The sequence below is a fragment of the Ceratotherium simum genome, chromosome 3, assembly GCF_057802395.1.
Source record: "Ceratotherium simum simum isolate JZ-2026a chromosome 3, ASM5780239v1, whole genome shotgun sequence".
Taxonomy (NCBI): Eukaryota; Metazoa; Chordata; class Mammalia; order Perissodactyla; family Rhinocerotidae; genus Ceratotherium; species Ceratotherium simum.
Window position 1 is genome coordinate 23,801,987 of NC_141902.1, and position 25,799 is coordinate 23,827,785.

The following is a 25,799-nucleotide window of genomic DNA, read 5'->3' on the forward strand; positions in this document are numbered from 1 at the left end:
CCTTACCCCTGGTCACAAAGCTAATAAGTGACAAAGCCAGGATCTGCACACAGGCAGCCAGGCTCCAGAGTCCACGTTCTTAACTACTCTGCTTCCTGCCTCCCACGTGTAATCCTGTGTGTGTGCAAAGCTCCTGACACAGTGCCGGGCACAAAGATAATAAAGCAGTGGTGTCACGCTTTGCTTACTGGGACTGCAGGTACACGAGGCCAGGAAAAGTGTCTCTTTTCCTCTGTACCTTGGTACAGGGCCTAGGAAAGGACAGAATAGAGGGTAGGCACTTTACACACATTTCCAGGGCCCGAGAAAGGTGTGGAAGAACTCTAAAGAATTTAAAGCCATACTTCCTCACCCAGATGTGAGTTATAAACATACACACACCACATGGACACACACGTCTCACAAATACATCACGCACACTCACACATACACATTCACTGGCCACCTTGAACCCCATGAAGGCTCCACCAGGAAACCTTCCTGAGCTGGTCCAGGCCACACAATCTCTCCCATCCCTGAATGCCAACAGCGCTCACTGTTAGGGCCAGCCAAGCCAGCCCTCACTATGTGGTGTTTTGTTTATTCATTCAAATAACTACTAGGAACCAGGGCCAGGTATGGCAGAGGCAAGACCAGAAAAGTGTTGTTTCTGCCCTAAAGGAACTTTGAATCTGATAGGAGATGCTGGCATACCACCCAAGACTTACAGTAGGCACGGGGAAATAAGTCCTATCTTTGACAGCACATATGAAGGTCTTTTAAACCAGACTGGGGCATTTTGGAGAACTTCCTGGAGGTGACACTTGAGTTAAATCTTAAAGATGAACAGGAGTTACCCTGGCAAAGGAGGCGTGTGGAGGAAGGAGAGGCAAGAAGTGGGAACAGGTTAACATGTTTGGGAAACTACAATTTGTTCTATTGGCTGTGATGAAGAGTTTTTAACAGGGACAGGCAGGACATGAGGCCAGAGGGGTAGGCAGGGCCCAAGCGCCAAAAGGCCTGATGCGCTAACCTGAGAGATTCAAGACTGTCCTGAAAAGCTCTCAGGAGCCGCGGAGGGCTTTTAGGCAGAGATGTGACATGATGGAATCTGCATTTTAGAAAGATCAATCCAGCAGCACAAAGGACGAACTGATAATAGAGGGGACAGGGTGTAGATGAGGGAACATTGAAAAGACTTTCAACAACCAGGAGAAGAAATGAGCTTCAATTCTTAGTGCACAGGGAAGGGAGAGGGCATTTAAGAGATAGTAAGGAAAAGTGAGGAGGGAATAGTGCCATTCACTGCAAGAGGAAAAGACAAAGGCCAAAATTTAGACTGGATAGAAGGGAGACAATGATACCTTTTGACTTTCGGAGTTTAAGGCGTCTCTGGGACACCCAGGAGACAAGAGCTTCTCACATATTGAGGTATATGGGGTAACTATTGGGGTTCAAAACGATTTGGCTTGAACTAAAAAGCCTGACTTATGGCCTATCAAACATACATTGTACATCTGCTTAACGATTAAAGTAAAGAATACACTTTCTTAAGACAAGAATGCATACTTCCCCTCCTAGGCCCTATTGGTAACGCCTGCATTAGTCCCTTTCCTGACATCACGGTCACGTTGACCTGCTAATTTGCAACTGGATACCTCTTTGAAATTTTGATGAAAACGTATCCTGGGTGTGTTTAATGTACGTACTTTGTTCTAAAAAGATATAAGACTGTACTGAAAACCCCGCTTCTCCGGAATGCTGTCTAAGGCCTTCCCGGGTTATAATCCTCACTCTGGCTCAAGTAAACTCACCTTATTTCTCTTATCTATAGAATGGTTATCGGTTATTTTGTGTCTATACAGGTGATATCTAACAGGCTTTTGAATATGTGTGGGCATATTTATAAAACATATACAACATATATATGAATATGTGTGTACATATATATGTGTTCATTATTAAAGCTAGCAAGACATCTGGGCTGGAGATACAAGTTTGAGTGTCATCAGCTTACAGGCAGAAATTAAAACCGTGAGCGTGGGTGAAGTCACCCAGAGAAAGTGTGGGCCAGAAGACTTTTGTGGGCCCTGAGCTCTGGGGAGCTTCAACTCCAAGCAATTGAAGGCTTGCATTTGTGAACGTTCTCCCAGGAACAGCGTGTGAAATGAAAAGAGGATGAGGAAAAGGCCCTGGAGATCACCAACATCTAGGGCAAGAAAAGATGAAGAAAAGAGAAGAGAAGGGCAAAGGTGCACGAGGAGAAGCCAGAACAAGGTGTCAAGTCAAACAAGGCAGTGGCGTCAAATGCCCCAGGGGTCAAGGAAGATAAGGACAAGAAACTCCGTCAGTTAGATTTGGCAACTAGGAGGTGGCCACTCCGGCCAGAGTGAGGTCAATGGAGTGGGGAGGGCGTGGGTTTCCAGCTGTTGGAGAGATCTCTTCAACTAACTTGCACTTGGAGCAGAGAACTGCAATACCAGCCCCGCAGCCTCCACGCGCGAGCCATACTCGCGCATGCGCACTCGTACACAGCAGAGGGCTAACGGGGACTTGGGGTTTTCGACAGCGCGCGCCGAGACCCCGCGCACGCGCCTCCGGAGCCCGCCTACTCCTCCGCGGGCCTCTCCCCCAGCCTGCAGAGGGCGCTGCAGCTCGGAGAGCCGGGGCGTGGCGCCGCTCTAGCCAGCGGCTGGGCTCGGTGGCGGGCGCCGCTGCTCCGCGTCCCCCACGCCTCCTCCCAGCGCAGGTGGGTCCGCCCGCGAGGGGCGGGAGTGTCCGGGAGCCGTGGGGCGGGCGGGTAGCGGCAGCCTCTGGGCGCAGAGTGGTCCCCATCACCCAAGTGCCCCGGCTCGGGTCCAGCCCCAGCGGGTCGGGCTGTGGGCAGGGCCGCACGGGTACAAGTCCCATGCGGGTGGGAGAGCCTCCTCTTAGCCGTGCGGACCCTGTTCCTGCACCCATTCACACCCCGGGGGGTGGGGGGGTCTCCGCCGAGGCTCGCGTGCGGCTTCCGGGGGACAGCTGGAGGCGGGGCCTTCGGGGGCGGGGCTCCCATGATTGACACCTCTCTCCCCAGGTTTCCCGGGCTACCGCTGGACCCCCTCCCCTGTCCTGAATCCTGAGCCGGCACCATGGTGAGAACCCTGAGCCCAACCCCTCGCCTTCGAATGCCGGTGCCCTCGCCCCGTTTGGCCTTGCCTCGGTTGCACTATATAAACCTGGGACTCCGCAGTGGGGGGTTCGGTGGGTCTGCCCTTGAAAGGCAGCCTGCACCCTTCCAACCCGCCCATCCCTTTAGCACGGGCGCCTGAAGGTGAAGACATCGGAAGAGCAAGCGGAGGCCAAAAGGCTAGAGCGGGAACAGAAGCTGAAGCTATACCAGTCAGCGACCCAGACGGTTTTCCAGAAGGTGGGGCCCTCAGAGGTAGCCCCCTCCCCAGGTGGCCTCCTTAGTATAGCACAGAGGCTGAGAGCTGGGCCTCAGAGTCAGACTGCCTGGATCCGTATCTGGGTTCTATCACTTACTAACTTGTATGACCTTGGGCAAGTTACTGAATCTCTCTGGGCCTCAGTCTGCTCGTTTGTAAAACGGGGCTAATAATTGCACTTACTGTGTAAGGCTGTTGTGAAAATTAAGTGAGAAAATACATGTAAACCCTTAAAGCACTTTGCATTGTACCTATTGTATAGTATGGGATTCACAGAATATTCGGTAGCTCTGTTTATGTTATTTAGCTCTGCAGTGGGAGAATGTTATGATCTCTGACCCTGCTACCCGTCTTCTCAGCGCCAGGCTGGGGAGCTGGATGAGTCCGTGCTGGAACTGACAAGCCAGATTCTGGGGGCCAACCCCGACTTTGCCACCCTCTGGAACTGTCGACGAGAGGTGCTCCAGCGGCTGGAGGCCCAGAAGTGCGTGGGGTTCAGTGCCCCAGGAAGGCAGCCCTGGCCCTGCCCCTGCCCTGCCTGGGTTCAAGGGTAGAGGAGGAGTGGGGCAGCCAGGGGCAGAGGCAGAGAGCAGTGGAGGGCTGGGTGCAGAAAGGCAGGGACAGCTGAAAGTAGGTGTTGGAGGGCCCTGACCTCCAATCCCCTCTGGGTGCAGGTCCCCTGAGGAGCTGGCCGCTCTGGTGAAGGCAGAACTGGGCTTCCTGGAGAGCTGCCTGAGGGTGAACCCCAAGTCTTATGGTACTTGGCACCACCGCTGCTGGATGCTGGGCCGCCTGCCAGAGCCCAACTGGGCCCGGGAGCTGGAATTGTGTGCCCGCTTCCTCGAGGTCGATGAGCGGAACTGTACGTGCCTGTTCTGTCCCCACAGCCCTCAGCTGCCCCACATCAGTAAGGCCCAGAGTGGGGAGGGATGGCCAGGATAGGCCCACTGAACTGGTGGCAGAAGGGATGGTAGAGCCAAATGCATCCTCCATGGAGTGCATAGGGGTGGAACGCTAGGGGTACCAGCCAGGGAGCTCCCCCTGCCCTGCTTCTGAGATGTGCTGTCACCCCTCCCCCCCAGTTCACTGCTGGGACTACCGGCGGTTTGTGGCTGCACAGGCAGCTGTGCCCCCTGCCGAGGAGCTAGCCTTCACTGACAGCCTCATCACCCGAAACTTCTCCAACTACTCCTCCTGGCATTACCGTTCCTGCCTCTTGCCCCAGCTGCACCCCCAGCCAGACTGTGGACCACAGGGGCGCCTCCCCGAGGATGTTCTGCTCAAAGGTAAGCAGAGTCAGGGGTGCTGGGGATGACTCTGTAGCCCATCCTCCAGCCCTGAGGCCTAGCTCTGTTCCTGAACCTGCCTCTTGGGTTTATTGAACACCTACTTCATGCCTGGCTCTGGCGGTGCATAAGATTCAGCCCCTGGCTGCAGAGAGCATAAGTGTCCAATGGGGAAGATAAAACTGATGTATGCAGCCCCTGTGCAAGGCCAGCGTATACCTGAGCCTGAGGGCTGAAAGTGCTCCAAGGACAGGGTGGGATGTCCTGACCACAGCCCCGTGCCTCCTTGGCCCCTGCAGAGCTGGAGCTGGTGCAGAATGCCTTCTTCACTGACCCCAATGATCAGAGTGCCTGGTTCTACCACCGGTGGCTCCTGGGACGAGGTGAGCAATGGAGGAGGAGGCTGGGTGTTTAGGGCTTGGAAGGAATGGAAGAGTATTTAAGGAGACCTGAGGCTGTGTCTTCCCCCAGCTGACCCCCAGGATGCCCTGCGCTGCCTGCACGTGAGCCGGGACGAGGCTTGTCTGACTGTCTCCTTCTCTCGGCCCCTCCTAGTGAGTCCTGCAGCTTTTGCTGGAGAGCATCCTGGATTGTGGGCCTGGTGCTGTTGGGCTGATGGGTCTCTCTTTGTCCCCTGTGCCAGGTGGGCTCCAGGATGGAGACCTTGCTGCTTATGGTGGATGAGTCGCCCCTGGCTGTGGAATGGAGGACCCCAGATGGCAGGAACCGGGCCAGCCATGTCTGGGTATCCTAGGATTGGTGGGGCATTGTGGGGGGCTGGGGCAGGGCTGGGGTGGGACAGTCAGAAAATGGTGAGGCTCAGGGTGTTTCCTTGACCCTGGTGCTCCCAGCTCTGTGACCTTCCCGCTGCCTCTCTCAACGACCAGCTGCCCCAGCATACATTTCATGTCATTTGGACAGCAGGCGATGCCCAGAAGGAGTGTGTGCTTTTAAAAGGTGATGCGACCTGCAGTCTGCACCCCTTGCAGCAGCCCCCTCCCTTCCCTCCTCTCATGGCGTCCCCTCCCCCCACCTCCTCTTTCTCTCAGGCCGCCAGGAGGCCTGGTGCCGGGACTCGGCCACAGACGAGCAGCTCTTCAGGTGATGACAGGGAAGCACACGGACAAGGAGAAGAACTCTGGGCATCAGGCATCTGGGGCGGGAGGCTGGGAGCTTGGACAGAAAGTCTCAGGCTGGACACTGGGGATGATCAGTACTCCAGGGCTGTGGGCGTCATCCCCTCCCCCTGCCCTGCCCACCCCCAGGTGTGAGCTGTCGGTGGAGAAGTCCACGGTGCTACAGTCTGAGCTTGAATCCTGTAAGGAGCTGCAGGAGCTGGAGCCTGAGAATAAATGTGAGGCCCTATTCCCTGAGCTCCTGCTCCCCGCGGGAGGCCCCTTTCCAGCGTGGCTCCTTGCGGGAGAGCACGAGGCTCTTGAGATGGGAGCAGAGGAGGATCCAGGAAAGACTGTCCTTTCCCCTGCACTCTCCTCAGGGTGCCTGCTCACTATCATCCTGTTGATGCGGGCACTGGACCCCCTACTGTATGAGAAGGAGACGCTGCAGTACTTCCAGACCCTCAAGGCAAGTGGGGCCTGTGGGAACGAGCAGGGGGAGGCCCAGTGGACAGGAGAAGGCAGCTGCCATGCATTCCTTGCCACCCCATCCCCGCCAGGCCGTGGACCCGATGCGGGCAGCATACCTGGACGACCTGCGCAGCAAGTTCCTGCTGGAGAACAGCGTGCTCAAGATGGAGTACGCCGAGGTGCGCGTGCTGCACCTGGGCCACAAGGTATGGACTGCGCGTGTGCCTTCCCTGGGCCCTCAGCCCCTGCCCTCCCTGCGTCCTCAGGACCTGGCTGGCTTGCACACCCACTCCTTGGGCTCCAGCTGAGGCACCTCTGTCCGGCCATACCACAGCCCTGGCTTTGCCTTCGGTCTCGGGCGTCTTTCTGGACATTCTTTCCCCCGCTCATTCCCATGCTTCTCTTCCTGGAGCAGGCCCCAACACCTGAAGCCTGAGTAGTTTCCAGAGATTTCTGACGAACTTTCCAGACTCTGATTTCCCTCTATTTGTAGTCCTTCCCAATCAATCTTCCCAACACATCAATTTTATCACATTACTGCAGCCCACCTCTGCTCCCACCAGACTGCTCCCCCAGACTCACCAGGTCCGCTCCTGCCAGTGTCAGTGTTTACGCCAGCACCCTCCTCGATCCCCTGTACCTGCCCCCACTGGCCACCCTGCCCCCAGCACTCACATCTGTCCCATGTCCTTGACGTGGAATACACACTGCCGTGGGTTGTAAGCTTCCCACCTGTGCCATCTTCTCCTCAGCTGGGAACCCCAAGGGCCTGTGGGGCACAGAGGGTGAGTGCTGAGGACCCTCCCCCAGGTCTCATTGGGTATCTCATCCCCATTCCTCAGGATCTGACGGTGCTCTGCCATCTGGAACAGCTGCTCTTGGTCACTCACCTTGACCTGTCACACAATCGTCTCCGAGCCCTGCCCCCTGCCCTAGCTGCCCTGCGCTGCCTTGAGGTACAGCACTCACTCCTCTGTCACTCTCCTGGGTGGTCGTCTTCCCCTTCCTCTGCCTCAGAAGTCTGCCCACCCTACAAAGAGATGTCCAGGTCCTCCTAGCCCTGCAGATGACCCTGCCTTCCCCCTCTCCATCACCCAGCCTGACCCCAGGAGCCCTTCCATGCTCTGTAAGCTGATCACCCTGGGCTCCCCGGTTGCTTGTACCAGTCCCAGGCTTACAGCTGCCTGCCCTGCCTTGTCTTCCCTGCCCTCCCGGCTCCCCAGGTGCTGCAGGCCAACGATAATGCCATCGAGTCCCTGGACGGCGTCGCTAACCTGCCCCGGCTGCAGGAGCTCTCACTCTGCAACAACCGTATCCTTCCTTCTGGGTGCCTTTTAGACGGCGGGTAGGGTGAGGTGCCATGCTGGGAAGGGACAGAGAGCAAGCAGGGTGGGTGCCCCCCTGGGCGGGGGAGGGGGCCCTGGCAGTCGAAACTAAGGAGAGAGGACAGCCTGGGGATGGATGGGGCTATCCTTGACTTGGGCTGGTGGAGTTTTGCAGGATGGTAGTGACTCCTCAAGCCAGAGTTCACGAATGGGCAGCGTGCAGATGTTCCTGGGTACCATGTAGTATTTTAAAAATCAAGAAGTTACGGGGCCGGCCCCGTGGCTTAGTGGTTAAGTGCGCGCGCTCTGCTACTGGCGGCCCGGGTTCGGCTCCTGGGCGCGCACCGACACACTGCTTCTCTGGCCATGCTGAGGCCGGGTCCCACATACAGCAACTAGAAGGATGTGCAACTATGACATACAACTATTTACTGGGGCTTTGGGGAAAAAAAAAAAAGGAGGAGGATTGGCAATAGATGTTAGCTCAGAGCCGGTCTTCCTCAGCAAAAAAAAAAAAGAGGATTAGCATGGATGTTAGCTCAGGGCTGATCTTCCTCACAAAAAAAAAAAAGTTAAATGTTTTAAAAACCTAGAATTCTGATTCCTCTTAAAAATTGGAGGTTAAAGCAACCTTTGGGCTGCGTTTCTACTCGGCAGCCATTGGTCATTGCTGAATTGTGGATGCCTCTGTAGCCAGGCTAGCTTTTCCATTGGCCGTAGTCTCTGGCACTCCTTCTGGTACTGCACCCAGCCACCTCCTGTGCTCTCTGCCTGGCCCCTATGGGCAGGTGTTTGCAGTCCCTGCCCAAAGCCTTATTCCCTCTAGGGGATCGTGCAAGATGCCCATCAACCAGGCTGCCAGGCGGCAGTCCCCGCTCTTGAGGGAAGACAGTGATGGGTGCACAAATGACGGAGATGGATCTAGGGGAACCTGCCGAGCTTTCCTTGACTCTCCTGCCCAAGGCCTCCAGCAGCCTGCAGCGCTCCAGCCTCTTGCCTCGTGCCCCAGGCTGGTCCTCCTCAACCTTCAGGGCAACCCGCTGGGCCAAGCAGTGGGCATCTTGGAGCACCTGGCCGAGCTGCTGCCTTCAGTTAGCAGCATCCTCACCTAAGAGACCCAACCCCACCCTTGCCCTTTAACTTATTGGGACTGAATAAAGGATGGGGAGGCCCCCATAGGCTGCTGCCACCACCCCATTTCTACTGCCACCTATTCTGGAAAAGAATGGGAGTGGGTTAGGGTGTGTTGGCTCACCTCTCCACTTTCATTTTATGCTCAGTCCTGCTGTTCCCTGTCATGGAGAACCAAAGCCTCAGTGCTTGGGGCAGAGTCAGGACGAGGGCTGGATTTGAAACTTACCTCCTGGTTTGGGCTGGGATCAGGTTTGGGTTCAGGTTCTGGTTGGGGCTGGGCTACAAGGTAGCTTAAGTGTCTCCAGCTGGAAGGGCTCATGAAAGTCTCTCCCATGATCCCTGCCCCTGGCAGATGCCCATCTGCCCCGAACCCCTGACTCTCATCCACCACGGCTGAGAAGGCTGTTCCCAGAAAGAGTGGGTCAGGCGCCCTCGCTCCACCCTCTTAGAACAACATTGAATAGCATTCTGCTGTTGAAGAGCCCTGGAAGATACACTTGATCCCATTTGATCCTCACGAGCTCTCGGGGACGTGATGATTGGGCCCATTGTACTGATAAGGAAACTACTGTTGGGACATGCCCAAGATTGCTGGAACCTAAGCTGTCTCGACATCTTGGTCTGGGATTCCAGGCTGACTTTCTTGCTTTTATATTGTCATGGAATGGTTGGGCAGACCTGGCCTCGGCTCCCTGAGGTACTGAGTCGGGAGTCTGCTCCCATGGACCCCCGCCCCCACCAAGACACACAGGCACACACACAGACACGTGCACATGGTGTCCTGACTTGGAAAGCCCTGAGGCACTCCAGCCTCCTGGGGGTAGGAAAGGGGAGTGGCTCAAGGTTTAGGGCACTGAGTCAAACCTGGCTGGGTGAGGAAAGAGAAAGATTGATCGAAACAAGAGGGAGAGAATGTGCCAGGGCAATTTCCTGGTTCCCTGGAAATCTACATGGGCCCACACATGCTCGCGCACATCCAGACTCAGGGCCCTGCCCTTTCCTGTATCCATAGGGATGTACAAACAACCCCTCAACACAGCCCTCTGGCTGATCTACGTCACACCTGCCTGGAATTTGATTTCCCCTTGTGAGTCCTCTGAGAGTGTTGGAGGTGTGGGCAGACCCTCCTGCCAGGGCTGGGGCTGGGAGCTGGACAGAAAAAGGTCGGTGTGGGTGTGGAGGGCTCCCTGCCGGGTCCTGGAGCCTCTGTCCCCACTCCCCGAGGCCCCTCCCTGCCTGATGCATCACTAGACTCAGCCTCTCCTCGAGTCACCTTCCTTGTGTCTTCTTGCCAGCCCCATTTTCACTGTCTTTCATTCAGTGTTCCATGAGCAGAGCTGGGACTCCAGTGGGATGGAAGGGAGAGACCCCCAGAACAGGGCCCCAGCCTTCCGGAAGGACTCCCAGGAGAGCCTCCCTGGAGATGCTGGCCTCTGCTGTGGGGTGCTCTCGGTGGCATCCCTGGTGTTTCTCCCAGTGCCAGGGTGGAGTGGGGTGCACACAGGTGCCTGGAGCCAGTTGGTCAGAATTCCCAGAAAGAATTCAGGTTGGAGAATCCTGGATCCCCGCTGACCAGATGCTCCTCTCACTGAGAGAAGGCGGTACTCTGCAGCCTGGGGAGGGGGCCTCAGTTTCCACCTGAGCCTCAGAACACAGGCGTCAGCCTCCCCGGAGCCCCCTGGCTGGGGGGAGAAAACAAGAGATTGCCCCTACTCTGATGCCCCATCCCAAACTTGGAGGGACACAGGAAGCTGAGGGCAGCTCACTCATGCCAGGGTCTGTGGAGCAGCTGGAGGAAGAAGGAGGGAGAGATGGGCAGGTGTCAGAGGATCTAGTAGAGCCGGCAGGTCAGGGGCTGGCTGGTGGAGCCGGTCTGAGGGCCTGGCTGCTGATGTCACCAGTCTGCAACTTGGGATCCCTGGACCTCCCTGGGCAGGATGAGTCCCAGGACCAGGTCCGTCGGCCAGTTTCACAGGGCTGAGCCAGGCCTAGGCTGCACCGGAGGCTGGCAGCAGGGGTCTGTGAGGGCACAGGCAGGTAGCCTGAGCTTGGGAACAGAGGGTCTGCTGGATAGCGGTGTGGGTGAAAGGGGCTCCCTGCCCCATTGCCCCCAGGGCTTCTCCGCCCAGGAGAAGGGTCTGCTTATGCCCCAGCCCAGCAGGAATCAGCCTGATGTAGGGTCCCTCAGGCGGGGCGGTCTCACCAAGACCTTCCACTTTCACCCAGCCTCACCCTTGACAGACCCCGCCCCCTCGCTAGCGCCGGCCCCACCCTGCATCCTCACGTTTCCACGGTTCCTCGAAAGGCCTCATTTCCCGCCCCTGCCTCGAAAGACAGCCCCCAGAGGTCGGGCCTCCTCCCCACAGATGAGGGATGGAGCAACCACGCTTCCCCTTCTCCCCAGCGGTGTGGCCCCGCCCTCCCCCCTCATAAACGACTTACCTGCCTGCCCCACACCTTCCACTCGTGCGGCGGCGTCCAGTCCGTCCGCCCGGTCCCATCAATTCCACCACGACCGCGGGACGCAGCGATGCCGTCGCCAGCACCCGCACCAGGTGAGCGGCTCCGACGGGCATCGCGGTACTGAGCCCCACCGACGCCGTCTGGGGGCCGCGCGAGGTCCGGCCCCAGCAGGTGGAGTGCGGGCCAGCCCCAGCCTGTCGGTCCCCGCGAGGCCGCCCCCGACTCCGAGACTTCGCGCCCCGGGGAGCGCGGGCTCCTAGCGCCTGCGGCGCCTGGTCCCTGCGGGCAGCTCCGTGCTGGGGTTTGACCCAAGGTGGAGAATGCCAAGGACCCCAAGCCCAGCATGTCACCCGCCTATCTTTTGCAAAGAGCCTTCGGTGGGGGATTTCTATTAAGAAATGGGTCCTAGAGGCATCAGCTCTTGGACCTCTAGACTGAGGAGCCGGCAGGTGAGGGAGCAGGCCAGGGGATGCTCCGTGCCACTAGGTTTTGAGGCTGTGACAAGTGCCCACGCCTTCCTGGGATGGGTCCATGAGCAGGTTTCTCTCTTGGGCATCTGGTTTGGTGGATGTCTCTGTGGGAGTGAGAGGGGGAATGCTCTTCTCTGCAGTGTGGGAAGTTTCTCTAGGTGAGTCTGAAAGGAGTCTCCGGGGAGGGTCTCTGGATGGATCTGGGGGAATCTCTGGGACAAGATCAGATCATCTCTGTCATCTGGCTAGGACTTAATCAGCTCTCTGGATGGAGGGTTTCTGGGTGAGCTGGCTGGGGCGTCCTGGGTACAGGAGGTCTGAGTGGGTGATCAGAGCCTCCCCTGCCTCTTCCACCCAGGCATGACGGAAGGTCCTCGTTCAGACGTGGGCCGCTGGGGCGGGAACCCCTGGCAGCCCCCTACCACACCTTCTCCAGAGCCAGAGCCGGAGCCAGAGAGTCGTTCTCGCCGAGGAGGCCGTTCCTTCTGGGCTCGCTGCTGTGGCTGCTGCTCCTGCGGGAATAGGACAGATGATGACTTGGGGCCTGAGCCCTCCAGAGGTCGAGGGTCCCGCTCTGGGAGTCGAAGACCTGACTCCCGGGGCTCAGACTCCCGCCAGCCTGGCTCCCGAGGCAGAGGCAGTGGCGTGAATGCAACTGGAGACGGCACCATCCGAGGTGAGGCTGACCTGTCCACCTTAGCTAAGACCTGAAAGGCCTTAATGGGGCCTGGGACTCATCCTGGCATCTCTAGGGGCTTGGGAGGCCAATGATGGGGGCCTGGACTCCCCATGGGGCTTCACTGACCCAGAGCTGTGGCCTTGCAGAGGGTATGCTGGTGGTGACCGGTGTGGATCTGCTGAGCTCCCGCTCAGACCAGAACCGCCGAGAGCACCACACGGATGAGTTCGAGTACAACGAGCTGATTGTGCGCCGGGGGCAGCCCTTTCACATGGTCCTCCTCCTGTCTCGGCCCTATGAGTCCTCCGATCACGTCGCCCTGGAGCTGCACATTGGTCAGTGGGGCCTGCAGTGGGAAGGGTGAAGGCCCTAGACTGGCGGGGGTGCAGGCTAGCAGGGCCTCCGAGTCCTGGTATTAAGGTCAGAGGGGTGTCTTTAGGCTTCTCCTCCACCCCACTCCTCACGTCTGCCAGATAAGGCAGGTGCAATTGTGTCCCTAGGGGTGTGTCTTAGCGAGGGTCTTGGTGTCCCCGTTTTCCTAAGCTCACCCTCTTCAAGCCTCTAGGAGTGTTTGTCTTAAAAGACTTTCTCTTCGGGTGCTTGCATCAGCATCTCCTTCAGTGTTGCTGCCTCTGTATGTCTTTCCTTCTGGGTCTGCTCTCCTTCCCCAGGGTGTGGCTGGCTCTCTCTGCTCTCTCTGTCCAACTCTGTATCTCTGTCCCCATGACCCAGGGCAGGTGCCTCCCTCACTGCATTGCGTGGTGGCCGTGGACTGCCCAGGCTGATGATTATGCTGCCGCTGGGGGCGGGTGACTCCTCGTACCCCTTGATTAGGGCCTAGCCTCACCCACCCCAGCCTCTAATTTCCCAGGTACCCCCACCACCTCCACCAGGGATGCCCTGGGCTCTGGAAGCTGCAGCCCCAGGGAACAGGCAGGGCTGGCCTTCAGGATCTGGACTGCCCTTTCACGTGGGGTGGGGGCATCTGGACCCAGCCAGTCTCTGGGACAGTCAGGCAGGCAGAGGGTGATGGTGACCTAGTCTCTCCTACCCACCTCTGAGTTCAGTGTCTGGGGAACAGGTTTGGGATGTTGGACTGGGGCTCTGCCCTGACATGTGGGCAAACATCGGGCGGGGACAGGGCTACTCTCAGAGACTGTCACAGACTAAGGCGATGGCCCAACTCAGGGACACACACATACTGGTTCATAGACATTCTGGGTGGGGCTGGGAGACGTCCAAGGCTCCATCCCACACCCCTCAGGGAGGCCTCACCAGCTAATTGCTGCTTCCCCCACCCCAGGAAACAACCCCGAGGTGGGCAAGGGCACCCACGTGATCATCCCAGTGGGCAAGGGGGGCAGTGGAGGCTGGAAGGCCCAGGTGACCAAGGCCAGTGGGCAGAATCTGAACCTACGGGTCCACACTTCCCCCAACGCCATCATCGGCAAGTTTCAATTCACGGTCCGCACACGCACGGAGGCCGGCGAGTTCCAGTTGCCCTTTGACCCCCACAATGAGATCTACATCCTCTTCAATCCCTGGTGCCCAGGTAAGCCTGCTGGAGTCAGGGCAGGAGGAGGGCAAGTCAGGGCTCCAGTTCCTAGGATCCGGCTAGGTGCCTGGGTGCCTGGCCCTAGGAGAAGCCAGCCTCCCATTGTCCAGGTAAGGGCACCTAGGTCCAGTGTAGAAAGATGACCCACCCAAGGTCACACAGCCTCACCTCTCCTGGTGATGGGCTCTGGTTACATCCACCCTCCTCCCACCATCTGCCATGCTCGCTCTGTCCTTCCCAGTAGCAGTCCTGTCAGGCTAGAGGTGGCATCCCCTCTCTTCCTCTGTGGACATGAATCCTGCAGAATTGGCCCAGGGGCAGGTGGGGCCAGGAGAGGGCTGGAGGGGACTTGTCATGTGTGTTCTGGGGACACAGAGGACATCGTGTATGTGGACCGTGAGGACTGGCGGCAGGAATACGTGCTTAATGAGTCTGGGAGAATTTACTACGGGACCGAAGCACAGATTGGCGAGCGGACCTGGAACTACGGCCAGGTATGGCTGGCCAAGGCCACATGCACTTTGGGGAGCTATAGGCAGGTGGGGCGGTGGGGGAGCAGGCGCTGGCCTAGGGGTGGAGCTTGGCCGCAGTGGACCATAGTCACCTGTGTCCTCCCTCCTTCCAGTTTGACCACGGGGTGCTGGATGCCTGCCTGTACATCCTGGACCGGCGGGGCATGCCCTATGGAGGCCGTGGGGACCCAGTCAGTGTCTCCCGGGTCATCTCTGCCATGGTGAGCACCCTCATGTCTCTGAGCCCTACTGTGTGTCTGCCTGCTGCCTCCCCTGCACCCCCTCCTGCCCTTTCTGATTCCTCCAGGCCCCCAGCCCTGTCCCTGCCCTTGCAGAGGGTATTGTGGGGAGGGGTCTCACTCCTCTTCCTTCCCTTGCCTGCCCCCACCCCACCCTTCCTGGCTCCTGTCCCAGCTCTTGTGGAATGTAGGGCCAAACCCAAACTTGGCACACCCCGGATTCACATTCCTGTGTCAGACCAGGGATGGGGGGGCAGGTGGTTGGGGGGGGTGGGGGCGGGGCTCAGATTGCTGGCCGGATCCCGAGACATTTCCGGGTAAAGGGTGGTTGCAGGGTCAGGGGCTGGGCTGGGGAACCATATGGCCGGTCCTGAGCCTCTCCCCCAACCTCCCCCCACCCCGTCCTGTCCTGGACAGGTGAACTCCTTGGATGACAATGGGGTCCTGATTGGGAACTGGTCTGGCGATTACTCCCGAGGCACCAACCCGTCAGCATGGGTGGGCAGCGTGGAGATCCTACTCAGCTACCTGCGCACTGGCTATTCTGTCCCCTACGGCCAGTGCTGGGTCTTCGCCGGTGTGACCACCACAGGTAGTGGAAGGACGGGGACAGGAGGAGGGAGGGAAGCAGGTTCCACCTTCCTGAGTGAGCCAGGTCCAGCTGTGGCTACATTGCAGGGGCAGGCTGCTGTGGATGGTAGGCTGGCCTTAATTACCGTTAATTAGTGTTAATAACCGAGAGAGGCCTAGGGGAGAGGAAGGAGAAGGGACAGGCAGGGACAAGGCCAAGCAGGTGGCCTTGCTTCCCCTAGGCCTCCTTCCCCAAAGGCCTCCTGACCCTAATGACCCCTGACCCAGCTTGGCAACCCCAGTTGCCCTTGTCCCCCTGCTGTTCCTGACCTGACACCTCACCTGCCCCCAACTCTGCCCTGGCTCCGGGCCCTGAACCCCAACCCTGGCTCCTCTGCAGTGCTGCGCTGCCTGGGCCTGGCCACCCGCACTGTCACCAACTTCAACTCAGCGCACGACACAGACACGTCCCTCACCATGGACATCTACTTTGACGAGAACATGAAGCCACTTGAGCACCTGAACCATGATTCTGTTTGGTGAGGCTGGGGCCGGGGCTGGACTGCCGTCTCTGGTGAGGAACGGTGACCTGAGGCCTGGAGGCCGAGGTGGGGTGCTGGGGAGGCCTGGACGGGCTGCTCAGACCCAGCCCTCCCTCCTGTCCATCCAGGAACTTCCACGTGTGGAACGACTGTTGGATGAAGAGGCCAGACCTGCCCTCAGGCTTTGACGGGTGGCAGGTTGTGGACGCCACACCCCAGGAGACCAGCAGTGGTGAGGCGGGGCCCTGCCTGGCTCCCGTACCCCACTTTGGCCCCCTCCCAGCTCCCCAACCTGCTAACAAACTCCAGAGCATCAGCGCTAGGCTGGGCCTCAGAGCCTGGTCCTTTAACATCAAGGTTCTTCAAACCAGCTTATCAGTGGAGTCACTGTAGGGCCCTTAGTTTATTGCCACCTTCCTGCATAACTATTTATTTGCCTAAATTTTATTTATTTATAATTCCTCAGAGGGTTAATTACTCAGATGGTTCAAAAGTCAAAAGATGCAAGAGAATTCAGTGAGAGGTTTCCCTCCCCCAACAAATCCACTGTTCTCACTTGCTTTTTTACTTGTAGGTCCCGGAGATAATTAATTGAAGGGCCCTTTTATTTATATATTTTTTAAAGATAAAAAAATAATGTCATTATTCTAAGTAATACATGCTTGGAAGGGAAAAAAAACATAGAATTGAACAATGTAAATTGTAAAAGTTCCCTATTCTCTCTGAAGAGGCTTTTGTTTTGTTTTAAGTAAATTTCTAGGTCCTACCCCAGACCTGATACATCAGACATTCCAGGGTAGATTCTAGGAATATCTATTTTTGGAAGTTCCCCTGGTGATGCTGAAGATCAGCTGGGTCTGGGACCGACTCCAAGCCCTTGTGGGACACGTGGGAAGTGATGGCACAGAGAGGGACAGTGACTTTCTCTAGGACACAGAGCGCTAGGTCAGCAGCAGAGCACACCCGGTCCCTGACTCCCTCCCTTTCTAACCCACGTTCTCACTTTTGCCAAGTCCCTCTCCTGTCTGTTTGGTTGCTCGCTGTGAGTTATATATACAGTATAGAAAAAATCAGGGTTCAGATGGGTTTTAAGAAGAAAACAGCCCCTATGACCGAGACCTATGACATAATCACTGATGACATAACCTACTAGTCCCTTTTCTGTGTCCACATGCATGTTTCTGCAAAAATTAGAGCTGCCATACACTCTGTTCTCAAACAGGTATCGTGTCCCGGTCCCCGCTCCAGCCCCCGGCGGCTGGGCCTGCTTCCTTCCCCCCTCTCCCTTCCTTGTCCCGGGTCCAATGGTCCATGCCTGGCCTGCATTCCTCCTCTGGTCTCTGGCCAGACCCCTCCCGCTCTGTCATCTGCCCCTGAGTTGTGTAACCCAGTGATGCCTGCGATGCTGGAACAGCCTGGCCCAGGACCCCAGGAGATCTGAGTTCCTGCCCCCACGCTGGGAAGTGGTGGGGTAGGCGGCAGGCAGCGGCTTTGGGGCCAGCCAGCCCCGGGCTTGATTCCAGCTTGATCACTTCTTAGATACGTCATCTCGAGCAAGTTCCTTGCACCTTTGGGTTCTGGTGTTTTTGTGTGTAATATGGGGATAACATGTACCATGTAGGGTGGTTGGGAGAATTACATGAGATCATTATACATTAGAGAGACCAGCAGCATGCCTGGAATAGTCCCTACTGATAAATCTTAGCTCCTTCCACTCTCTCTGTATCTAAGTGTCCTGTGAGATCCTGACATCTGCTTTGCCTCACTGAGCCTCAGTTTCCCCAGCTGTAAAGGGGACCGTAGTGCTAGGTGTTTTCTAAGATTCTTTCCTGTTGGATGGCCCTCCCTTCCTGTTCTGTGTCCTCTCCTGCCAAGCCTCCTCCCTGTCAGGCCATCTCCTCTAGAAAACCCTCCTGAGCACAATGAGGACAGACTCTATTTCCCACCAGCTCCGCCCCCACCTCCCCACAGAGAGCACACAGCGGGCTGTAGAGCTGAGAGTTTGTCTGGATCTTTCTGGAATGATGGCTGCGGTGTCATTACTTTCCCAGCCAGCATGCAGAGCCACCATGGGCTCTGGGTTTGATTTGATGTAGGATGTGGGGTCCTGACCTCTGGGGGTCACAGATGGCCAATATCCAGCTTCAGCCAGTGGAGGAAAAGTATACGATGACTTAGTGATCCAGGCAGTCTTGTCCCACGGTTGTCCCCGCCCCACCTCCTGCTGACTGAGGCCAAATGGAACCATGCTCTTCTTTGTTTTCCTTCCCTGGGTTGGACCAGGTGGCACCGACCCTGAGGCAGTGGGCACTGGGCCTGGGTGGGTGGGCCTCTCCCCAGGATCTGAGGGTCCCCCTTGGCCTCCTTGGATCTTTCACCTCCTTCCTGCCCTCACTCCCCTAGGCATCTTCTGCTGTGGCCCCTGCTCTGTGGAGTCCATCAAGAATGGCCTGGTCTACATGAAGTACGACACCCCTTTCATTTTTGCTGAGGTGAGGGCTGTGCTCCAGGCGCCTTCCTGGGCAGTCCGGAGGGACCAGAGCTCTGGCCTCCGTCCGGGTTCTCTAGTCCTGGCTTCACCGCTGACTGACTAGCTGTGTGACCTTGGGGAAGTCACTCTTTCTATGAGTCTTAGTTTCCTCAACTGTAAAAAAGGGATAATAATGGCTGCCGTGCTTCCTGTACTCGGGATCAAAAGAAATAATGGGTATGGAACTGCTTAATAAGTCATAAAGCCAGTGAATGAGCATAAGGGATTATTGTTATTAATGCCAAAATGCACTGCAAGGAGCCTCCCAGACCAGCTTCCCTGCTCTCTGGTCTTGTCTGGCTCAGCTTGGAAAGTCGCCCAGTTTGGCTCTGCCGGGAAGCTCCCAACCTTCGGATCTAGCCTTCCTTGCAGCGCCAGGATCGGAGAAGGCAGCTGGGAATCAGGCCCAGCCTCAGACCCTCTGGCTCGCTCATTCCTGGCTCACAGCCCCCACACCCACCAACAGGTGAACAGCGATAAGGTTTACTGGCAGCGGCAGGCTGATGGCAGCTTCAAGATTGTGTACGTGGAGGAGAAGGCCATTGGCACGCTCATCATCACAAAGGCCATTGGCTCCCACATGCGGGAGGACGTCACCCACATCTATAAGCACCCAGAAGGTACTGTCCTCCCAACCTGGCCAGCTCCGGCCCATGCCAAGTGTTCCTGCTGAGCACTTGCCCATACTGGCTTCACCCTTGACCCTCAACCCCCAGGCTCAGAAGCAGAGCGGAAGGCAGTGGAGACAGCAGCAGCCCATGGCAGCAAACCCAACGTGTACGCCACCCGGGACTCGGCTGAGGATGTGGCCTTGCAGGTGGAGGCACAGGACGCAGTGATGGGGCAGGACCTGACGGTCTGCGTGGTGCTGACCAATCGCGGCGGCAGCCTCCGCACTGTGAAGCTGCACCTGTACCTCTCGGTCACCTTCTATACGGGTGTCACTGGGTCTGTCTTCAAGGAAAGCAAGAAAGAAGTGGTGCTGCAGCCAGGGGCCTGTAAGTGCTCCTTCCCGGGCTCTGCCCCCTGGGTGGCTGGGCACCCCGGGGCTGTGAACCTGGAGACCCCGGGAGGCCGTGTCTGGGGAAGCAGGCCCCGGTGACACCATGCTTTTCTCCCCAGCGGACCGTGTGGACATGCCCGTGGCTTACAAGGAATACCAGCCCCACCTCGTGGACCAGGGGGCCATGCTGCTCAATGTCTCGGGCCACGTCAAGGAGAACGGGCAGGTGCTGGCCAAGCAGCATACCTTCCGTCTGCGCACCCCGGACCTCTCTCTCACGGTGAGTGCAGCTTGCTGGGCCTCGGGGATGGCCAGGGGCTGGGGGAGATCGGAGGGGAAAGGGAGAGGGCGCTGAGCCAGGAGTGGTTCCAGGAGAAGTTCAGGGACTGGCTCTGAGCTCTTGGGCCTCAGTTTCCTCATCTGGAAAATGAGATCTCACATCCCCGATGCTGTGGTAGCTTCAGTTGGGGAGTGAGTTGGAGTTTCCTCTCTGGCTTTTGGGGAGCCTTTTCTTGGGGGCAGAAATGTGGGACTTGGGGAGGTTTTGACTCTAAGGAGTTTTCCCTCTCTGGTGGGGTGTATGGTCCCCATGTGGCTGGCCAGGGTCTCTGATGTGGGGGTGGGCCTCTCTTTCCCTTAGTTATTGGGGGCAGCCGTGGTGGGCCAGGAGTGCGAAGTGCAGATTGTCTTCAAGAACCCCCTGCCTGTCACCCTCACCAATGTCGTCTTCCGGCTCGAGGGCTCCGGGCTACAGAGACCCAAGATCCTCAACGTTGGGTGAGTCTGGCCTCTCTCCTGCCCCTGCAGCTGCCCTTGCCTGCCTCCTGGGCTGCCCTGGGTCCCGGCTTTGCTTCTCTCTCTGTCAGGATGGGTACGGTGTGTCAGGGCCCAGCCAAGGAGCCTGGGGCCAGTGGGCAGTACCTCCCGACTCAGTTCAGTCTAAGCAGCATTTCAGGAGACTTGCTGCGGGCCTGTGCTGGGCTCCGTGTCCCTGCCCTGCCTCCCATCTCAGTAGGGAGCTAAAACTTCCCGTGGGAATCGTCAGCACCTCCTCACAAACATCGCCCAGCTCTCAGGCGTTGACTGGGCACTTTCAGGAACATTATCTCATTTAGAGACCACAAAAACCCTTTAAAGGACATTAGAGAGCATCCTATGGTTAAAAGCAAAGCTTTGTGGGGCCGGCCCTGTGGTGTAGCGGTTAAGTGCGTGCACTCTGCTGCTGGAGGCCCAGGTTCGGATCCCGGGCGCGCACTGACACACCGCTTGTCAGGCCATGCTGTGGTGGCGTCCCATACAAAGTGGAGGAAGATCGGCATGGCTGTAAGCTCAGGGCCAGTCTTCCTCAGCAAAAAGTGGAGGATTGGTATGGATGTTAGCTTAGGGCTGATCTTCCTCACAAAAAAATTTTTAAAAAACGCAAAGCTTTGGGATCCTAAAGGCTTGGGTTCAGGTCCCAGCTCCATCACTCACTGGCTACGCGCCCTCAGGCAAGTGACTTATCTCCTCTAAGGCTCAGTTTTGTCCCCTGTAAAGTGGGGATCACCATGGGACCTGGCTCTGAGGTCGTAGTGAGACTCAGAGGAGAGGATGCACAGAAAGTGTGTAGCTGGTTCGTGGCACAAAGTCAGGGCTCTGTTGGGAGTGGTCAGCCACACTTTACAGACGGGAAGGCAGGGGCCACGTCTCACAGGGGCGCACAGCTCATGAGGGGCAGACTCTGCTCTTCCCGCCGTCACACGCACCGCGCACAGGCTCTCAAGCTTCTTGCCTGGTTTGTGCCATGAGGGCCGAGCAGCAGTTCCAGAGGAGAGGGCCCCACACCCCAGGCCCTACCCCAGCCCTCCTGAGCCTGACCCTGGGCCAGACGAGGCTCTGTGCCCAGTGAGGGCACACACAGTGCTTGTGTTCCTGGCGTGTGCTGTTGTCTCTGACACAGACCCACATGCTGCCCTGTCTCTTTCCAGGAACAGCACAGAGGGAAAGCAGAGAAGGCCAGAGGCTGACCTTTAAGATCAGCTTTCTGGGCACAGGGGTGGGCGTTTTCCTCTTTCGACAAAGGCCTGTGTACAGGGGCCGGGTGAGGGAAGCAGAGGGTCCCTGCCCAGCTGCCCACCCTTGCCCCTCACAGCAGGCTCTGCCTGGTGGTGGCCACTTTTGTCAACAAGCCAAAGCTGCAAAGGTTGCTCTCCTGATCTCTGCCTCAGCCTGGCCCCTGGATGATGTGACATGTCACGAAGGAGTGCTTTCCTCATGTCGCCCTGTAAGGGTCTCTGGCAGCTTAGAGAATGGAGCCCGGGACTCCCAGAGAGCTTGCCTGGCAGGCGACTCCCACCTGCAGATGCTGGAGGGAGGGTCCCCTGTTCTGAGGGATCCCCAGAGCTGGGCGCCCCTCAGCAGCCTCGCCAGACCTTTGATTCTTGCCCCCACCTGGGAGTAAGTGAGGACCACTGAGCTGAGTGTCAGACACCTGGCCCTCTCTTCAGCTGTGGAGCTTGTGTGAGTCTCCCCCCATTTAAAGGCCCCAGTCTTCCCACCAGTAAATGAGAGGATTTGGATGATGGTTTTTCAAGGCAGGACCTCCTTGGACATTCTGTGTCTCCTCGGCTGCTGCGAGCCCGGGCCAGGGCCTCCGGGACAATTGAGAGACCCGAGGGGGAAGTCCCTGAGCTGTCGGTTGGGATATATTAGATTCCAAGATGGGTGTTACTTTGCTCTCATTTGCACATCAAAGGTTGTGGTATGGAACCCCATTATAGCATAAGGTGTGCCACCCAGCGTGGTGACTGGCCACTTAATAAACATTCCAGAACTTACTCCTCCAGATGGCTGTTGTCACCACCAAAGCAGTCACCAGGGGAGGCTGGAAGTCTGTTCCAAACCCTTCTCAGGGATTTCCCCCAGAGCCTGAATCATATTCTTTAGAATGTCCTTTAGGTGGCCTTCTTGTGGGGGTGGATTTGACTTTGGGGAAACAGCCTGAAGTCATTTAGAGCTAATTCTAATTAATAAGGTGGCCAAACAAGGTGGGTAATAATGCCCTTTTCCATCAGAAATGAAGCTTGGCTGTAGAGGAGGTTTAAAAAATGTTTTGAGCACTGGCAACATGGTTGAACAGTACATAATTGAAGGAAAATGTTAATTTGGATATCTAAGTTCTGATGTCCTTGTCAGGGAGTTGGTTTCATTATCTGCGCTCAGCTACAGGCACGTTACAGCTGATGAGCTCAGCTGAAACTCGAAAATGGGTGTGGCGAAGGTCTCGCCTGACACTAAGACCAGGGCAGGGAGAGATCTTGACATCCCCAGCTGGAAACTGGAAAGCAAGTTCTCTTGGAAATAATGTTAAAAGCTAGGTTCTGAAATAGTACAGTTCAATTATAGTATGGGTTAAATAGACTTTTGAAGGCTGGTCTGAGCCTAAATAACTTTAACCTTTTGTCTGTGGAAAGTGGGCACAAATTAAAAACACAGATTTTTAAAAACCAGCCAGAGTAGAACCTACCTGTTAAATCACAAACTTAATTTCTAGTTACATATTATGATAGGAAGTCTGGAAATTCAGTCTATAACGTAACAGGTAGGCTATGTATGTCTCCTTGCCCTCCCTCTCCTTTCCTCCTTCGTGGAGCTTGGAGGCACCTTCCAGACCATCTGATCCCACCTCCTTATTTTATATTCATGTCCATTTTACAGACCAGAAAGTGAGGATCAGAGACAGTCAGTAACTTATCCTAAACCACACAGCTAACAGTGGTAGAAGAAGGAGGACAGAGTGGTCCAGGGAAGCCCCTTGGAAGCAGGCTCCAAGCTAAATGTTTTGTCCCAAGGAAAGCTCATCCTTGAAGTTGGGGTGTTGGCTCATTCCCTTGTAGGACTGAGGCATCTCCACAGGGTCTGGCTCCAGAGAGGGTCCCCAAGACAGGCTTGGGTTGAGTAGGGGCCAGAGCTAAGGGTTCAGGCAGATGCAGGAAAGGACAGAAGCTAACAGGCACGAGTAGATGTGGTATAAATGCAATCACGTTCAGTGTGTAAAGCGCATGTTCAGATTCCGAAGGAGCTCAGAGCAGGGCGGGATTCATTTTCCTGAGGGCAGGGGGTGCTCAAGGCAGCCCTCACTGAGGAGGTGGTGCCAGCTGGGCCTGGAGGCTGCCCAGGGGCACAGCATGAAAAGGGAGGTGAGCTCAGGGACGGGAAGGAGCTCGGTGTGCAGGAGGAGTGGTGGGGGATGATGAGGCGGGGCAGGCGGGCAGGTGGGCTGAGTCAGAATGAGAGTGTGTTTCGGGTTAGGGAGATGAGGTCTAATCCTGTAACCACCAAGGAAGCCAAGCCCTTGAAGGGTTTAGTTCACCTCCGAGTGGTTAGAGAATAGAATGGAAAAATGAGATTGGAGGCAACGAGGCCGGTTAGAAAGCTGGGGAAATTGTGATTCCCAGAGGGGTGGTCTGGGAATAGATTTTCAGAAGTCCATGAAGAAGGGAGAAAATAAAGACACTGTAGTATGTGTGTGTGTGTGTGTGTGTGAGTGTGTGTGTGCATGCACATGTATGCCTCTCTCACTCTTTCAATCACACACACACACGCACATAAGAGTGTATATCAATTTAAAGGTGCCAATTGTCTATTCTTGGGAAAGACTTTCCTTTTTTTCCGAGATAACATCCTTCTAATATCTTAGGGTATTAAAATGCTCCTTCTTCTTTGGAAAGATGATCGTGGTAGAGGATAATTAATTTTCTTCCACTTTCTTGGCAAAACTGAAAGTGTTTGGCAATACTGTGTTGAGCCCCAAAGTCTCGTTTCAAAGTTTCCTTCGTCTTGGAGACCCCAGGCAGGATGGGGATGGTCTGGTTAGGCAGGAGCCTCGATGATGGAGAGGAGGGGAGGCAGGGCAGCAGTCTGTCTAGGTGTTTATGGGAGCGGGGAGGGAGGAGTCCCGGATGATGAGGAGATTTCCAGTTCAGGCCGCTGGGTGGGTGGCCGCTGATCTGGTCCTGTGGAGGCGGCTGGGGGGGTCAGGCTTTGTCCTAGTCATGGGCGTGGAGATTCCAGCTGAGCCCAGAAATGCCTGAAGGGCCCCACCTTCTCCTCCTTCCTTCCTGGCTGCCCCATCAGTCCTCATTCCCCACTCCACCCCCAGTCACCCCAGGCCCATGACCCTGTCTCTGCCCACAGGGACATTGGGGGCAACGAGACAGTGACGCTGCGCCAGACGTTCGTGCCTGTGCGACCAGGCCCCCGCCAGCTCATCGCCAGCTTGGACAGTCCACAGCTCTCCCAGGTGCACGGTGTCATCCAAGTGGACGTGGCCCCAGCCCCTGGGGGCGGGAGCTTCTTCTCAGACGCTGGAGGCAACAGTAGCTCAGGAGAGACCATCCCTATGGCTTCTCGTGGTGGGGCTTAGCCCTGGGCCAGGAGCAATGGGACTGGAGTCGGAGGAGCAAGGACACTGCCTCAAGACAGGCCTCCCCACAGAGTGGCTCCCCAGCAGCTTAGGTGGGGAGGCCGGGGCACCTGGGGAGGGAGCCCATCTTCACTTGCACTGGGTGGCACAGATGCTAATAAACTGTTTTTTAAAGAAGCTGCTGTTCTGTCCATCGGTCAGTCCATGCCAGGCCAAGGAGTGTGGACCACGGTCTGTCTCGGGGATGCACAGGCATTTCTGGCTCCCCTGTTCTGAGAAGCATGGCTGGCCGGCCAGCGAGGGTGCCAGCTCAGCAGCTCTTGAGACAGGGCCTGCTGAGCGTCAGGACAGCCTCCAGTGCTTACCTGACCAGTCTCCTCCCACCCCAGGGGGCTTCTACTGACCAAAGCCCTTTTGAAACCCCCTGCGTTAGGGTGGGACTGCCCCCCTTCCATGGCACCCACTGTGGGAGAGAAGGACCTAAATTCCCTTTTGTAGGCACGTGGTTGAGGAAGAAATAGGCTGGAAGACTCTCTGAGCAGCAAAAGCCAATTTCCAATATTTATTTTCAAATATCCTTGTCTAAGAATTTTTACAAAAGTAATGCATGTTCAGGGCCGGCCCCGTGGCTTAGCGGTTAAGTGCGCACGCTCCGCTACTGGCGGCCCGGGTTTGGATCCCAGGCGCGCACAGACGCACCGCTTCTCCCGCCATGCTGAGGCCGCGTCCCACATACAGCAACTAGAAGGATGTGCAACTATGACATACAACTATCTACTGGGGCTTTGGGGGGAAAAAATAAATAAATAAAATCTTTAAAAAAAAAAAACTTTAGAAAAAAAAGTAATACATATTCAATGCTGAATATTAAGAAAAGAGAGAAAACTGTAAAGAAGAAAATAGCAATAATCCTCACCCATAACCATGTACAGAAAATAGCCGTTAACATTGTGTTCAGATGCTGCTTTCTCCCCACGTAACCTTGGTGAGCATTTCCCCACAGCATTAAATATTCTTTGAAAACATCATGTGTAAAGACTGGATGATAGTCTTGGCTCCCAGGCCACCCTCCTGGTCCTCCTGAGTCTCCAGCT

The 25,799-nt window shown here is 56.5% G+C and overlaps 2 protein-coding genes across 3 annotated transcripts; both read left to right on the forward strand.

The window, feature by feature from the left end:
* Positions 1–2,657: 2,657 nt before the first annotated feature.
* On the forward strand, positions 2,658–8,780 carry RABGGTA (Rab geranylgeranyltransferase subunit alpha). 2 transcript variants are annotated; one of them, XM_004421180.3, is made up of 17 exons: positions 2,658–2,728; positions 3,056–3,113; positions 3,278–3,388; positions 3,767–3,891; positions 4,082–4,269; positions 4,490–4,693; positions 4,993–5,076; positions 5,165–5,247; positions 5,337–5,438; positions 5,545–5,650; positions 5,743–5,794; positions 5,959–6,047; positions 6,189–6,277; positions 6,369–6,485; positions 7,122–7,235; positions 7,503–7,590; positions 8,568–8,780. In XM_004421180.3, exons 2-17 carry the CDS (start codon positions 3,111–3,113, stop codon positions 8,714–8,716), a joined length of 1,704 nt encoding a protein of 567 aa, XP_004421237.2. In that variant the 5' UTR covers positions 2,658–2,728; positions 3,056–3,110; the 3' UTR covers positions 8,717–8,780. The 2 variants fall into 2 exon arrangements, with proteins under 2 accessions (XP_004421237.2, XP_014635941.2); XM_014780455.2 differs by lacking the exon at positions 2,658–2,728 and adding an exon at positions 2,769–2,876.
* Positions 8,781–10,929: 2,149 nt separating this feature from the next.
* On the forward strand, positions 10,930–24,926 carry TGM1 (transglutaminase 1). Its single transcript, XM_004421179.3, has 15 exons — positions 10,930–11,293; positions 12,030–12,347; positions 12,497–12,685; positions 13,654–13,902; positions 14,281–14,399; positions 14,531–14,638; positions 15,074–15,248; positions 15,627–15,765; positions 15,897–16,000; positions 18,172–18,260; positions 18,765–18,918; positions 19,015–19,296; positions 19,421–19,581; positions 19,942–20,078; positions 24,477–24,926. The coding sequence occupies exons 1-15, from the start codon at positions 11,269–11,271 to the stop codon at positions 24,703–24,705; spliced, it is 2,478 nt and encodes an 825-aa protein (XP_004421236.2). The 5' UTR covers positions 10,930–11,268; the 3' UTR covers positions 24,706–24,926.
* Positions 24,927–25,799: the final 873 nt, after the last annotated feature.